This window comes from Scylla paramamosain, chromosome 6 (genome assembly GCF_035594125.1).
Source record: "Scylla paramamosain isolate STU-SP2022 chromosome 6, ASM3559412v1, whole genome shotgun sequence".
NCBI classification, from domain to species: Eukaryota; Metazoa; Arthropoda; class Malacostraca; order Decapoda; family Portunidae; genus Scylla; species Scylla paramamosain.
This window is the reverse complement of record NC_087156.1, coordinates 24,066,997-24,084,496: the sequence shown is the minus strand read 5'-3', so window position 1 is coordinate 24,084,496 and position 17,500 is coordinate 24,066,997. Positions and strand designations below refer to the sequence as shown.

The following is a 17,500-nucleotide window of genomic DNA, read 5'->3' as shown; positions in this document are numbered from 1 at the left end:
TATATATATATATATATATATATAAGTAGGATTTCAGCAAAAATCGGGAACTCATCATTCCAAGCAATAGCTGTCCTTCATCATTGTGCTCCAATACTGTACACTGGTTATCATTACGATATTTACGGTAATTATACAATATCCACTATATTTAACATTATATTATGCCGTCCTTTTATAAAAAAAAAATGCGTAATTTTAGTGGATGTTGATGCAAACCAGGATCAGAGACAAGCACCCATTTTAAAACTTGTCTCTGATCCTTGAACACTTCCACAGGGGTTTCTCCGCATACACACACACACACACACACACACACACACACACACACACACACACACACACACACATCCAAGTGGATTATTGGTATGCCTAACAATTTTCATCCCAGTGGCGGCCTGGGCGGCAAGGGCCAACGGAAGGCCTCATCGCAGTGAGTCAGCTGCCGCCTCGCCCCAACGAGCGTGCCACGCGACCACCTTCCGGCCGGTCACGTGACCATTGTCAGGGGTCATTGCCGAATTGTCAGCACCTGGGTCGACCAATGGCAGGACGGGGTAACGGCAGGCTGCCAGTGTCAATTACGAGGACTCTGCTATTATTAGTACACTGTTATGATCATTAATGGAAGAGAGTGTGAAACCTGGCGTGGCCGACCGTGAGCTGGCAAGCGGCATCGCATCACTGTCATGTTTGTTTGCTGTCATCATCACAGTGCTCATGAAAGCTTCCCTTGTTATCTGGGTGAGAATCAATTGATCATTTAATTAATAAATTTATTTATTCATTTATTAGTTTTTATATGTCTAAATGGGCCTACAGCAGGCCAGGGAGGGGACGCACGTGTCAAACCACTCCCGTCACCACACCGGCTTGGCGCGTCTTGGTGGGATTACCTTGTTAAAAGCTCATAACCTCTCGGCTTACGTTCTGTGGCATAAAACTGCTCTCTGGCAGGTGAACTGGGATTACAGCGTGAAAAGAATCAAGCTTACAATCTTTCATTCTGTATTTATACATTCTATATATGACACACACACACACACACACACACCTGTAATAGTTTCATACGCCATTGCCTTTTACCAAATTTTTACCAAATGTCACGTTTGACATAAAAGCATACAACCTTCTGACTGATTCTTAAGGGAAAAATAATTATAGATATAATAATAATAACGGTACCGGTGTAACTGATACAACATAGAACAAAAATAATAATAAATCGTCTGCCAGAGTGAAATGAACACAATCCTGATGAGGGCAATCTCAAACAACAACAATCCCATAATAATATCCCCGCTAACACTCACCAACCCTCCTCAGTCTGTCGCTGTGTCTCTGGCAGCATCACTCACCACTTCATGGATAGTATTGTACTGATGGCCGCCATCTTAACACACACCAGTAACCTCAACACACTACCAAACAACAACTACCACTATACGCAGCCATTGTCTACTCACTACGCGCGAGCGTCCGTCCCTTCAGGCCCATCATTGGAACCCGCCACAACTCTCCTCTCGATCTGCACATTCTATTAAATTGTGAGGCTCGATTAATGTGCGGTTCATGTTAATCTCTCTCTCTCTCTCTCTCTCTCTCTCTCTCTCTCTCTCTCTCTCTCTCTCTCTCTCTCTCTGTCAGTTGAAAAATAGATTATACTTAAAACTTATGCGTATATTTTCATATTTTCGGCATGATGTTCCAGGTAGGCTTCGAAGTTCCTGAAGGTTTTCTTCATTGTCATACATGTGAATACAAGTAATATTTTAATATATTACGATGTGATACAAACAAGATCCATAATCAAACACACACAAAAAAAAAAAAAAAAAACACGTCACCTACGTCTTCCACCAAGATACAAATGTGTACACCATTGTTGAACTCGGCCAGACTCGAAGGTTAATGATACTAGGTAATCAGATTATGACCTGTCACTAAATTCCAGAAAAGTCATCCACCTTTCATATAAAAATACAACGTCCTTGCCTTTAAAGCAAAGATTTACACCAAAATTGATCAAACAATTTATTCTACCGTAGAGAAGTCATGTTTTCGTATTACCTAGAAATACAAGAACATTATGGTGAATAAGATTTATCAGTTTGTTAACGTGGCCTCCTTATCACTCGCATGTGAGTGACTGAGGCATGCTAGTAAATTACGTACAGTGGATCTGACTGTTTTCATCCCGTAATCATAAAGTCAGACACACGTAAAGTAATAGCCGTCATTAATTACTCAATATAATAGCTACCTTATAATTGGGCCGTGCTGTGCCTTTAGCCCATTGGCCTAATAAGAGGCATTAAACCGAGAGAGGGGACGGAAGGGAGCCCTACGAGTTACGAAAGCTGATGAAAGTAAAGGTCAGTTAATTGTGATCAAGGCGTACTTCTAACTTTGTGATGGTAAACGAATGAAAATGAGAACAAATATGAAGAGAAAAATTAAGACACAAAGATTCTCCTCCTTATAAATAAATAAACATAGACAGATACGTAGATAAATAAATATTTGAAAAGGAAATAAAGTAAAAGAAGAAAACACGTGATGAGGAAATGTGTATCGGTTTGGGGGTCGGATGGAGTGAACCACACCACCGCAGCAGCTTTACACACTCGATGGCTCGTGAAACTGTCTCTTCCTGTCTATTACCGCCCATCCCAACCCTAACTGACTCATACATCACTGACTCGATCCCTTCGATTTATATTCGGAGCGGTGAACTTTCTCGTGTTGGTGGGGAACGAGATAAAATATTTTTGTTAATGTATTAACATCTAGGATACTGGCAAAGCCAGAGGAGATCAACGGAACAACCTAAAAACATTAAATGATAACAAACAATAGGATTTCTTAGTAGACTTAAAAAAGCGCATCCCTAAAACGTACGGAGTGTGTGTGTGTGTGTGTGTGTGCGTGTGTGTGTATGTGTAATTTACGAATATGGATTCAAAGAGTAATGAAAAACAGAGAAAAAAAAAAGATAATAATATATTATCATCCCTTCATAGCAAATTAGCATGTAACGTACAAAGAAAAATATCCACGCATTTACAATAGTTTTTTTCTAATGATTTGTTGAAAAATATGCCTTTTGTTTCATTGACCATGCGGAAACTTCGTGAATGTTTCAAGCGATAGAAGACAGTGGCTTTGGCACGGACCGGAAACAGTGGAGCCGCTGAGCGTGGCCGTCGTAATAAATAACTCAAGAGGAGGCGCCTCCTGCGTCTCCACCACCGTGCCGCCGCGGCACACCTGGTGAAAAATAAAGGTGTTTAGTTTCACCCGTCAAGAATAAGGTCAAAGTCTAGTGTAGCAGTTACAAATTACTGGAGTGAGCATTGAAATTATTGCTATTATCGTGATCCCTCCCGCCCCTTTCATTAAACACGGCCACAGAGGTGCAGCTGGGGCCTTGATTGAACGATCGTTCCAGGGTTTAGCAGTACTTCTGCCACTACTCGTTAACTTTATTCCTTACTGACTCAAAATACGTCATAACGTCAAATAAAAAAAAAGTTCTAAGTCAATATGCAAATAGCAAAGTGAACAAAAAATATAATGATAATAATGTACTGGAGCAAGAACAAGACGCATGAAGATGTCACTTCGTACTTTATTGTCGCAGCATCTGGCAAACATGTACCACCTTCCCTCCTGCCCTCACCCCTCGCCCCGCCTTTGCCCCTCCGCCCCTTCGCCATCCAGTGTCTCCAGAATGACCACCCCGAGGGCATGTGTTTATTGAAATAATTATAATATTTAACTCCAACGGGCCGCAAATGACACTAATAACATGACGGGAAGAGTGTGAACAGCCAAGCGGCGCGGCCCAAGTGTTTGCCTTGATTACGTGGGCGTGGACAGCTAATGGGAGGGATATTGGCTACAAGATGAGTTTTTACCGATGGACTGAGGCCGGGGACACACACACACACACACACACACACACACACACACACACACACACACACACACACACACACACACTTCTTCAATATCTTACAGTAGTTACTATACGAATATATTAATTTCCTCAATGTTATTCTTTCATTCCAAAAAGGAGTTTGCGTATACGATAGTAAAAAGAACGCTTTGAATAACTCCTCGTCCTCACTACCAGCTCAGCAAGATAACATTATAAACATTAGACTATGAGATACGAAATTCTCCACACCCGTCTGCGCGATATATATATATATATATATATATATATAGAGAGAGAGAGAGAGAGAGAGAGAGAGAGAGAGAGAGAGAGAGAGAGAGAGAGAGAGAGAGACCACGGCAATTTACCGGTCAGCATCGGTCTTTGGGTGGTTTTCCTGTGTCTCCACCTCGCTCTAGATCAGGGGTTCTCATTCCGGGGGGATTGGGACCACAGATCGGCAAACTCAAACTGTTAGAATGTTGATCTTTTTATTGCCCTTGAGCTCTCCAGGGCGGCACAAAATTGATAGGCTCCAAGCAGCTTATCAAACCGTTCACCACAAGGATTTTCAGTATTATATGCATCTTATTTGGAATGTACTTTTTGAGACAGACAATCTTGGAAAGGAGGGGTCAATCACATTCTATCATGGCGAAAGGGGTGCACGGGGCAAACATATGAACACGTCTGAGGAGGTCGCCCGTAACGATAATGGGAAGGGTGGTTGTGGTGGTAGTCACGGGTCGGGAGTACAATTGTATTTCAAAGCCTCTCTCTCTCTCTCTCTCTCTCTCTCTCTCTCTCTCTCTCTCTCTCTCTCTCTCTTTGTGTGTGTGTGTGTGTGTGTGTGTGTGTGTGTGTGTGTGTGTGATGTAGCGATGGTGTGAATTTGGTCAAGATTATGCCTGTGCTGATATTGGTGATGACGGTGATGGAAGTGGTGTGGTAGTGATGGTGGTGATGGTGATGGCAGATGTGTACTGTACAAGATGGTGGTGGCGGTAATGTTTGTTGTTGTTGTTGTTGTTGTTGTTGTTGTTGTTGTCGTTTTGAGGAAGATACAAGTAGTGACAATGACAGTGAAGCGATGAAGTGGCGCAGTAGTGGTAATACTAGTACAATAGATAGTGATGTCAGTCGCAGTGGTGATAGTTGAGACGGTAATTTATAACCACGTGTTGGAGTTGGACGTGGCGTTAATCATAAAAAAAAAAAAAAAAATCAGTCAGCAATAGCGGCGGCGATGGTGATAATGATGGTAACTGGCAACTGGATGGAGAGGTAAGAAGACAGTCATAATATATTAGCCTTCCCACCCTGTAGCGACTAATAGGTGCCACGACGAATGCAGTTTAGTGCCATCCTTCCCTCTACCCCGCACCCTCCCCCAACACCACGAGAGGCAGCGAGTAACGGTGAGGATAGGGCGGGGGACAGGGAGGTGGGACAGCTAAGGGAAGTGCCGCCACAGCCGTTCGTCCTGCAACCACCAAATACCATCAAAGGAAGCGTATATAACTAGTCTTGGTCGGATTATGGCAAGTTCCCTTACTCTCTCTCTCTCTCTCTCTCTCTCTCTCTCTCTCTCTCTCTCTCTCTCTCTCTCTCTCTCTCTCAAACACATGTCTACGTAGGTATTTTTAAATTTAAATATACGTATGGTCTTCAAACTATTAATATTTGTATTCTAAGTATAAATTTGAATATACGAGAATGTATATCATACTTATGTGTGTGTGAGTGTGTGTGGCTTTTGCTCTTGCCGCCTAAAACTGATCCTTCCCCCTTTGCTTGTCTGAAACCGGAATCCGCTTAGTGCCGCCTCGCCCGCGCTTAATTGTTCAAATAATTAGAGGCGGTGAGCAGTCTGGCGCTGGAGGCAGTCACACCCTCGCTTCAGCCATTCATGTTCTCAACTCGCGGGGTTATGAAGGGGAAATGAAGGCTCGGTAAGCGTGAATATCACAGAGCCACTGAGAGGGTGTTTCATAAGCTTGGAAGCGCGAGGGTCGTGGTGGGAAGATGTGCTCATGTGCTGTGGCGACGATGGTGATGGCGGTGACCGCTGGGGTATATGATGGTGCCCCGGTAACAAAGACTGACGGAGGTAAGGCCACAGTGCGCTGTTTTGTGCTACGCTGTGTGCTGGGATGGCGTAAAAGTGTGGTTACTAGCGCAGTGGTAATGAATATGATTAGAACTAATTATTACTGTTTGATGGATAGTGAAGCTCCAGTAGTTTTGTAAATTTTAAGAGATGGTGGACGTTGTAGAGTTTGTACTATCAGAAAAAAAAAAAGTCATGAAGTGACTGGCAGCGGGTTACCATTCAGACGCTTTCTGCCATGCCGTATCTGGTGGTCCACGAACACTTGTCAAATCCTTGATAGTAAACTTTCCTTTTTTTTCGACAGGTGTATGACCCTGGCCGGAGGGCTGGGAGGCCTGGGTCCTCTCTACCACCCGGCGTTCTGTGGAATCTGCACCTACAAACCCCCGTCAGGGCCGCCCCCAGGCTCCGTCCGTGGCTCCGCTGTGTCTCCATCTTCTATACTGAATGGCCCAAAGCCCTCCCCACCGTCCCTCTTGAGCGGATCTGCTGCATCTCCGCCGACCCTCCTTAGCAGCTCCTTGGCGTCCCAGGCTCAAACGCTACCCATCGGAGCAACGTCCTCAGCTCCTGTACCTCTCGGCCAGTCACCTTCTGCTGCCCTCTCGATGGGACCTTCCACGTCATCGAGCCTTGCCATCGGACAACTGCCGCCAGTGAATTTGTCCATTGGACCGCACCTTCCTGCCTTCCTGAGTTCCACGTCTTCCCCTTCCCCGCCTGCAACTACCATCTCCACAGCGGCCACCACCTCCAGCATCAAGAAGCCAGTCCCGCTGCCTGCTTCTACAGCAAGCTTTGTGGCACTCCGTGCTCAGGCTTACTAAATTCAAGTATACATTTAATATAAGTAATACACCCCGCTCACATCAGCACTATACCGCAATGAGCCAGCCGAGTCTGCCAGGCTCATCAACGCTCAAGTCCAATAGCCTGACTCCGGTGTCGCTGAGGCGACTTCACCTTCACGCGCCGTTGCTGATCCCCTGGACATGCGCCTGTGCAGGCTCCAGTCGCACCACGGGCTCTTGATGATCATGCATTCACTTATTAAACAAGTTACTGTTAACTTCAGTGGCTACAAGTGCGTTCCTAGTCCACTTTTTCGTGCGCAATATATTATATAGATATTTTTTTAGTCCATCAATGCCAAAGAGAGACATCCTAATACGTAACGTCTCTATGCACTTTTAGCTGGTTAACTAATATAATATATAGATGTTTGTGTTTGATCATTGTGCACGTTAACATTTTTATGTAGTGTTACTTTTTGCTCATCAAAAATTTACCAAGGTTTAATTGTATGTATTGACCCGGCATAACTGGTTAACAAACTGGCTTACGGGTAACGATAGAATATATATATATATATATATATATATATATATATATATATATATATATATATATATATATATATATATATATATATATATATATATATATATATATATATATATATATATATATATAATATATATATATATATATATATATATATATATATATATATATATATATATATATATATATATATATATATATATATATATATATATATATATATATATATATATATATATATATATATATATATATATATAGACACACACACACACACACACACTATAACATGATTAAAATGAAAGCTATTTAAGAAATATATACATAGATATACCTTTAATATTTTAACTTTGTAACATAGGCAGTATAGTAAAATAGTTGGTACGACCATTGTTCGCTCTTATATCCACTTAGTTAACCAAATGACTTTCCTTAATATTTTACCCTGCCTCAAAAAGTTCGGCGTTATGAATTACGCTAATTTACAAGTTATTCTCAAAATCTCCATTGACAAGGAAACTTGAAGATTTTATCAAAAGTAATTTTTCATGAAAATTTTGTTTACTACATGACTGTCATTTCTTGGTAAATACAAAAATTTATTTTCATCATTTTTTTTATTCATTTATTACACAGTTATCATTTCTTAGTAAATACACAACTTGTTTCTCTCTCTCTCTCTCTCTCTCTCTCTCTCTCTCTCTCTCTCTCTCTCTCTCTCTCTCTCTCTCTCTCTCTCTCTCTCTCTCTCTCTTATGATGAACTTGTATCAGTGCATCTGATGCTATGCGCTTCAAGAATTTCATGTTCTAAATATTTCACTTGTGTTCCCGAAAGTAAAAGTTGAGTGAAATCTGGGGATCGTGCAGGCCGAAGCGACCAATCAAAGAAATTGTTTATTCAGTCATCAGCGTTCACATACGTATACCATACTGAGGTGGTGCCTTGTCCTGTTGGAGGTGACGTGGGAGTTCCCTAGTTTGCTTTTATGAGGGAAATAGCACGTCGTATGTTGAGATAGCATTAAGATTTGTGTTAGTGAAAACAGGTCCAGCAATTGCACCGCATCATCACAAACTCAAAGTGCAATATTCCCTATATTCCCTGTGTATTGAAACCTTGGGGACACATTGTAGTGTGAGCGAAGCATCTCGTACCTCTATCATAAAAAAATAAATAAATAAAATAATAATAATAAAATAAAAAATTGCGACGTACTACATTGAAAAAAGTATTTACTTCAGATAATCATAAGATGTGGCACCAAACTGAATAAGGGACAAAATCAGTGTTTACTTGTATTTAGGATGGTATATGGTTATTGGTTGGTCAAAGAAATCAACTAGTAAAAATGCTTAGTCTGTTTGAGCTGCAGTACTTACTTCAAGTAATCATGTACCACTGCCCATGTGCCCGTGGTTACCTCAGGTCAAAGAAATCAACTAGTAAAAATGCTTAGTCTGTTTGAGCTGCAGTACTTACTTCAAGTAATCATGTACCACTGCCCATGTGCCCGTTGTTACCTCAGGTTGTCCACACCTGGTGTACTGAGTTCGAAATGGCACATACACCTCATGAAGCTAACAGGAGAGTGAGAAAACAAGAAAATAACATATCGTAGGGACCAAGAAAAATTAGTGGAGTTTAGGACTGGAATCCCACGGCCGGGGCGATACATCACTGGGTTGGAACACCTCAGGCTCCATCCTGAATACGAATACATACCCACGAAAGTGAGGTTTTACAAGAAAAAAAAAAAAAAAAAAAACATGATTTTAAGTTTTTTTTCCCGAACGTGCAAGTTTCTTGTCTATTCCCATCTTTCGTTTCGCGAACTGCTCTCCATTAGACTGGCTACTTATTAGCATGTCTATGTTATTCTTAGATAATGAAAGTAATAATCAGTACCTTCAGCCACTTTATTGATAAACTTGCAAAAATGAATGTTTCCTTTTCTTTTTGTTCTTCCAATAAATAATTCAAGAAAAAAAAAAAACACCGAGTAGTCTCTTAAACCTGGTTTTGTTAAAAGATTCAATGAGTATTCGACATATTTAATTATCACTACCCACCTTTTTTTCCCTTTCTAACCACTGGTTTTATTCAACAACAAACGCCGGAACTTGGCCGACATTTACCGCGCGAACGCGTGTATGCTGGTCTCCATTCATGGTGTCTGTACCGCTGAAGGTATACGATGTTCGTATTCTGCTAAGCAATATCAAGACTAATTTAAATGAACTGAGTTGAATTATAAGGTGAAAATACTTGACCAGCCAGTGTCTGTCTGGCACGATGTATGAGCTAAAGAATTAGATATTTACTAGATTGCAACATACGGCCGATACAGAAACGACTCGATTTCAGTAACTAAAAAGGCATTGACGTCAGAGCAAGACTGAGGTAGTATCCTGGTACGCGATCCAGTTCCCCGCCCGAGCGCCCGCTGCCTTTGATGGCTGGTAAGTAATGACCCATCTGAATGAAAGAAGCCACTAATTGTCTTATTTAGGAAGAGCGACTGAAAACATCAGTAATCCAATATTACCTTTGTCTCACCGTTCTTTTATACAAAGTTAAGCCCTTTTTCCTGATTTCCATATTTGTATGACATTAGCTTTTCCTAGAAAATAGAAAAGGTATTCAACATGAATTTTCTAATTTCAGATGTCCATTCCATAGCCTGTCTTCATGTGAAAAAAAAAAAAAATACAAAAGTTGGCTGACAAAGTCAGCTGGTTATCCATTTTTTTTTTTTCCTTCTTTCCTGTAACCTAAGACGTGATGTGGCAGCGTGCCTCCCCCCTTGAAAAATAACAAATAAAAAAAAGTGACCATCCAGGGATGAGAGAGAGAGAGAGAGAGAGAGAGAGAGAGAGAGAGAGAACCTATTCATAGACTACTACCTGTGGCAAAAAAAAAGTAAATAAATAAAATAAATAATAATAATAATAATAATAATAATAATAATAATAATAATAATAATAAATAAAATAAATAAATAAATAAATAAATAAATAAATGAAATAAATAAATAAACTAAATAAATAAGCTTTTATAGTATGTACAGTAAACTATGTTCTGATATGATAAATTTTACCTACACTGTCAAGCGCTAATTGAAAATCGCATTTCAAAAAAATTATATTTCAGTCACAAATACTCAGCAATGTCACAGTTTTATTGGTATATATGTCTGCATGTTACAATAATTTCAACACCACGTGTGTGTATTTATAATATTGCAATACACTATTTGAAAAATCTAAAGATTAATCCTTTCTTTATAAAAGTTTACTTGTTTGAAGTGATATGCAACATGCAACACCCAATCCACACAGTCGGACAACAAAAAAATACTAAAATGGTTGACTTGCGCAGGATATGATCTACAACTACAATGCGAATGATGTATGTACAGTCCATATAAAGATCGATTCTACACATGAGGCTTTTTTTGAACACTAGACATGATTCATAAATTCTCTATCAGTAAGTATCCATTTAGTATACTTAGGGTATCAGAGCCAAAATTACATTAAGAAATAAGTAATAAAAAAAATAAATAAGATAAATAAATAAATAAATAAATAAATGAAATTCAAATAAAAAGATATATGTGTTTGTGGAGACTTAAGTCTAAGATAAATGTTCATTCATCTTTCAATTACATTAATAGGTCATTGTGATGTTTCTGCATGCTGCCCCATACACAATAATATAATAAAAAGATATGAAATCAAATCCTCAATATGTTAACAAAAAAAAAAAAAAAACAGTAATCTCAATAAATTTGTTGAGATGAGTCCTCTAATTTCATCACAAAATGCTTTTTATTTGCATACTGCATATATCATGCAAGGCAACAAGGACAGAGAGCTGCATTCCTAAGTAACACTAGGCACTTAGTTTTAACAAGTATGATGTCAAAACATTTGTCATCATCTATCAATTGCAAAAGGTTCATAGCACTTGTGCTCTAGTTTCTTAACACTGATATACTGTATTTTTATCAATAACAATATTACTCATCCACTTATGAGGTTACTATTTTGATTACCAGTGACCAACAAAGACAGCTAGCACAGTACCTGAAGATAATTTCAAATATTACAGTGCCACTTAAAGGTAAATAAATGAATAAATAAAAATAAAAACTGTTCCTTGTGGTACTCCATTTTTTATTTCTCCATGCAGTTTTTAATCTACATTTAAATTTTTCTTCCTTCCATCTTACATCTTATATTTTTTTTTATTTCCCAAGTAGCCTCTCCTGAGGAACCTTTTCAAATACCCTTTTCATATCCAAATACTACATACAATCCACACACACACACACACACACACACACACACACACACACACACACACACACACACACACACACACACACTCTCTCTCTCTCTCTCTCTCTCTCTCTCCTCTCTCTCTCTCTCCTCTCTCTCTCTCTCTCTCTCTCTCTCTCTCTCTCTCCCTCCCTCCCTCCCTCCCTCCCTCCCTCCCTCCCTCCCTCGTCTAGTAATGATGGTAAACCATCATTACTAGACCATATCTGGACTAATTTCACACCTCCATCATTATCAGGTATTTTACATTATTGTATGACTGATCATCTCCCTATATTTATAAATATTATACAACAGTCTGTGCCAAATACCAAACATAAGATTGTCTTTAGAGACCAGCACAAATAACCAAAGTTTATTTACCAGTGAACTACAAAGGATAAAATGGGATGAAATACTTAATCTAGGAGACACAAATGATAATTTTAACCTATTCTTTTAATATTGTTTATAAACTCTATAACAAATGCTTTCCAGTAAAAACTAAATATATAACAGAAAAAAGACACCAAAACGCATGGCTAACTACCGGAATGCTTAATTCTATTAAATATAAATGTAAGCTTTTTAAGATGTGTAAACTTGGTCAGATTTCACACATGATATTCAAACAATATAGGAACAATCTAACTCAAGTTATACGTGCTGCTAAATCCAACTATTATCATCAAATATTTAGTAATTTCAGAAGCAATGCAAAAAAATCTGGCAAACAATCAATGAAATAAAAGGCAATACACAAAATAGATAACACAATTAAGACATTGCAGTATAATGATTTCATATTCAGCAGCCCATCTGACATCTCTGAAGCTTTTAGTAATTGCTTCTCTAATATTGCCCCAGAACTAGACAGTAATCTCCCACAATCTAATAAAAACCCAATTCATTATATAAAAGGCAATCACCCACACTCCATGGTATTTCCTATCATTACACCATGTAAAATCAATGCAGTAATTAAGTCATTAAACAATAAAAATTCTGGTATACAGGACAAGAACTGCTCCTATTATTAAAAGAAACTCTAATATATTCTCAGTCCCTCTTTCCATACTATTCAATCAATCTATTGCAAATGGAACTTTTCCAGGTATTTTAAAAACTGCCAAAATCACTCCCATACACAAATCTGGACCTGCCAAGGATCCTAAAAACTACCGACCAATTTCTCAACTTACATGATTTTCAAAGGTATTCAAAACCCTTATGAAAAAACATTTAATGCATTATCTGGAAAGCAAAAACATTCTAAATCCCTCCCAATATGGTTTTAGGCAAAATAAAAACACTTTTACAGCACTAAATAAATTTTCTAATGATGTGTTTTATGCCATAGATAACAAACTATCAGTTCTATCAATCTTCATTGACTTTGCTAAAGCATTTGAAACTGTAAACCATAAAATTCTTTTGAACAAAATGCACCAATATGGAATTTGTGGACAAATTCTTTTATAGCTCAAAGATTACTTAGCAAAGAGAAAACAATATGTTATTTTTAATAATGAAAAATCTTCCACAGCAACAGCCACACTTGGTGTTCCGCAAGGTAGTGTCTTGGGTCCCTTATTGTTTCTAATATACATTAATGACATTTCAAATATTTTTTTTCTAAATCTAGAACAATATTATTTGCAGATGACATGACAATGTCATCTGTCAGATCAACTTATACATAATGCTAATGATGAACTAAAAAAGCTTTATCTAAGGTGTCTAAGCAACAGATTCACTATCAATACAACAAAAACTTACTTCATGCTATTTACAGTAAAACAAACTTTAAATCTTCCCCAATTATGTATAAAATGACAAAATAATTTTAAGAACTGATAAAATGAAATTTCTTGGTGTTACTTATGATGATTCATTAACTTTTAGGCATCACATAAATAAACTCACTTTAAAAGTATCAAGACATGTCGCTCTACTTTATCAAGCAAAAGAATACATGCCACAAGAAGTACTTAACACCATTTATTATGCCCACATATATCCACTATTAACTTATTGCAATCCAATATGGTGCACAACTTATCCAACTTATTTAATTCCTCTTAAATTACAACTCAAGAAAATAGTAGGAATAATAACCAATAGTAATTTCTTAGAACATACAAATCCTCTCTTTAAAGAAACAAAAATATTAAAACTAGATGATATTACTAAATTTGCTATCGCTACTTACATGTATTCAAATAAGAATAAAATACAGAACCTCCTTCCATCTTGTGACCATAACACCCGCAACCATGATAACCTCAGCATTCCCCCTCATCGACTTAACAGATTTAAGCACTCAGTTTCTTATCTAGGGCCTCGTGTATGGAACTCTGTACCTCTCCAAATTCAGGATGCATCCTCTATTACCACATTTAAAAGAAAATTTAAAAATCAGATCTTAGCTACCTACTAATTTGAATTATTACCTCATTCTAAAGCAACAGTGTATCCAGACTCTTGTTATCATATCTACTCTATATTGAAATCATCAGTATGCTACTGTTATTGTATCTACTATACAGATTCTAGAATATTTATCATTCCTATATTTTATTTATTATATATGTATTATTTATTATTACTATTTATTATATTATCTGTATTATCCATTATGATTATTATTTATTATATCTGTATCTATTGTAACTGCATATTTATCTATTATATTTGTTTTGTAACCATTTATTGCAAATACCTTCATAAATCATTGTATCTAATTGTGGAAATTAACTGTACAACATGTTATATCCTTGTTGCCATCTGCCACATTACTTACTTGCCCATCATTACTCACCATTTTGCCTGAAAAGCTCTGCTTTAAAAAGGATAACTACAGTCACATTAATCCTCACTATGTATATATGTATATACCTCCCAACTGTAACTGTTAGTTATTAATAAATGTTCAAATGTTCTCTCTCTCTCTCTCTCTCTCTCTCTCTCTCTCTCTCTCTCTCTCTCTCTCTCTCTCTCTCTCTCTCTCTCTCTCTCTCTCTCTCTCTCTCTCTCTCTCTCTCTCTCTCTCTCTCATGTTATATCAGTCATTTAAGTAAAGGTTTATTGAGTATTGAGTTAGTCATACATGATCTCTTTTCCTAAATCTAAATTGTTTATCTGTTCATATTCTTCAGCGTTCCTAGTATTCTGTCCATTATTCCTTTTTTTTCACAAATTGTACATAATACTAGAGTCATTTATACTAATCTACAGTTTAGATCAGTATTTCCCAACCTGGGGGAAATTTTAGGATTCCAAGGGTGGGGAAATCAATTGAAGGAAATAAAAATGACTAACTTGGCTGACAAAAAAAAAAAAAAAAAATCATATAATATGGCAGTTGACTTTTCTTCAAGTACTATATACAAACACAAATCAAAATTTATGCTATGTTTGCCTGGTTATCATACATAGTGACTATGTATGATAACTTTTGATTAAAATTCCATAATTTTGTGGTCACTCTATGAAGGGAGAAATCCAAACAGGTGAACTGGCTGAAGGAGGGAAAAACAGAAAAAGATTAGGAACCACTGGTTTAGATGTTCTTTCTTTCTATTTCTGTAGATTGGCACTAATGCTGTCTTCCATTCCTCCTGACTGTATTATGTATTTAGTCATGGTGTTTACACTCTTTTCAGATGTACACTGATATCCAAACCTCTTTTACTTTTCTCTATTTCTCCTGGCAATTGTTGAATTTCTTTATTTACATATTTCCCACATATTCAGTTCTTTTGTCTCACCTTATGGCTTGCTAAATTTTCATTTCTTTATGAATACCTCCTGGCAATTCTTCATTAACATTTTATTCATATTTTTCAGGTCTTCCATAAAGTTCATTACCATCTTTTGGATTTAACACTTTATTTTTGTGTTTGATCCTCCCATTGGTAAAATTGAACATCTCTAGTTCTTCCTTATACTTCTGACTATGTAAATTCCTTTTCATATACCTTCTCTTCCTCCTTCCTTATTTTCACATCACATATTTTCTTGCCAACTTGTGTGTGTGAGTGTGTGTGTGTGTGTTTGTGTGCATGTGCACATGTGTGTATTTATCTAGTTGAGGAGAGGAGTAATCTCCTAGTATCCCATCTCTATATCTATCCATTTTGGTCTTAAAAGCATGTACAGTTTTGAGGCATTCACAACATCTTCACTGAGCTCATTCCATTTGTTCACACCTCTGTGAGGAAAACTATACTTCTTGATGCCTCTTCTAGTTAATTTTCTTCAACTTCTTATTGTGTCCCCTTCTACTTTGTGTATCTAAATTTATAAAACATTCTTTGTCCACATTTTCCATATAATTTATCATTCTATGGATGTTTATTAAATCTCTCTCTCTCTCTCTCTCTCTCTCTCTCTCTCTCTCTCTCTCTCTCTCTCTCTCTCTCTACTCTCTCTCTCTCTCTCTCTCTCTCTCTCTCTCTCTCTCTCTCTCTCTCTCTCTCTCTCTCTCTCTCTCTTATTTTCAAGGGTAGGAATTTCCAACATTCTTAATCTCTCTTCATAGATTGAATTACTCAACTCTGGAACCATCTTAGTGACTGCTCCTTTTGTACTATTTCCAGTTTTATAATATTCCTCCCTTGTATGAGGAGTTTCCAATTTTATAATATTCCTCCTTGTATGAGGAGACCCACACAACTGCTGCATATTCCAATCTTGGTCTTATTGTGGAAATCAACAACTTTTTTATCATTCCTTCATCCAAATATGAGAATGCCATTCTTACTCTTTTTAACAAATCATCATCTCTCCAGTAATTTTATCAATGTTTCTCTCCAGAGTCAAATTTTCAGTAAATGTTACTTCCAAATCCATTTCTTCTTTTGATTTCTTTAACTTCACACTGTCCATCTCATAATGATATTGTGTTCTTTTTTTACTCTTACCAAACTCCATTACTTTACATTTACTTAAGCTGAATTCCATTTGCCAAGATTTACTCCATCTATTCATCTTATAGAAATCATCTTGCTGTATCATACAGTTATTTACACTTTCCATCCTTCTCATCAGCTTAGCATCATCTGCAAATAAGTTCATATAGCTATCTATTACTTCATTTATGTCATTTACATATATCACAAACATTATCAGTCCCAACACTGACCCCTGTGGGACACCACTAGTTACTTTCAGCCAAGATGAATTTTGGTCTTGTATTACAGTTCTCATCTCTCTATCATCCAGATAATCCTCCATCCACTCCAGCAGTCTTCCTCCAATTCATCCATAATTTTTTATCTTTCATAGCAATCTTCAGTGTGGTACTTTGTCGAAAGCCTTCTTTAAGTCTAAGTAGACACCATCCACCCATCCGTCTCTCTTCTGCACAATATTGACTACCCTTGAATAAAAGGACAATAAGTTCATGGAATAAAAGAACAATAAGTTCTTCCCCCACTAAATCCAAATTGACAATTTACCAAAACTTTATCTCTTTCCAAGTTCCATCTATCTTTCCTTTATTGTTCTCTCATGTAGTTTTCTACAACATTAATCAATGACACTGGTCTGTAATTTAGTGGGTTTTCCTTATTTCCTCCTTTGAATATTGGTGTAATATTTGCTCTCTTCCAATCTTTTGGTACTCTTCCCTGTGACAATGATGTCACTGTCATACTGTGAATTTTATCAGCCGGTTGTTCTCTGCATTCTTTCAATATCCAGTTTGATACTTCATCTGGACCAGATTGCTTTATTTACATTAAGGTCTTCCATCTTTTTAAGTATTTCCTCTTA

General features: G+C 37.4%; 1 protein-coding gene across 1 annotated transcript in view; it reads left to right on the top strand.

The window, feature by feature from the left end:
• The window catches only part of LOC135101052 (homeobox protein rough-like), an 18,933-nt gene extending 11,586 nt beyond the window's left edge, over nt 1-7,347 (top strand). The window contains exon 4 of the mRNA XM_064004625.1: nt 6,358-7,347. Within this exon, the coding sequence (XP_063860695.1) occupies nt 6,358-6,880 (523 nt within the window). The 3' untranslated portion in view covers nt 6,881-7,347. The remainder of the gene's footprint in view (nt 1-6,357) is intronic.
• The last annotated feature ends 10,153 nt before the right edge of the window (nt 7,348-17,500 follow it).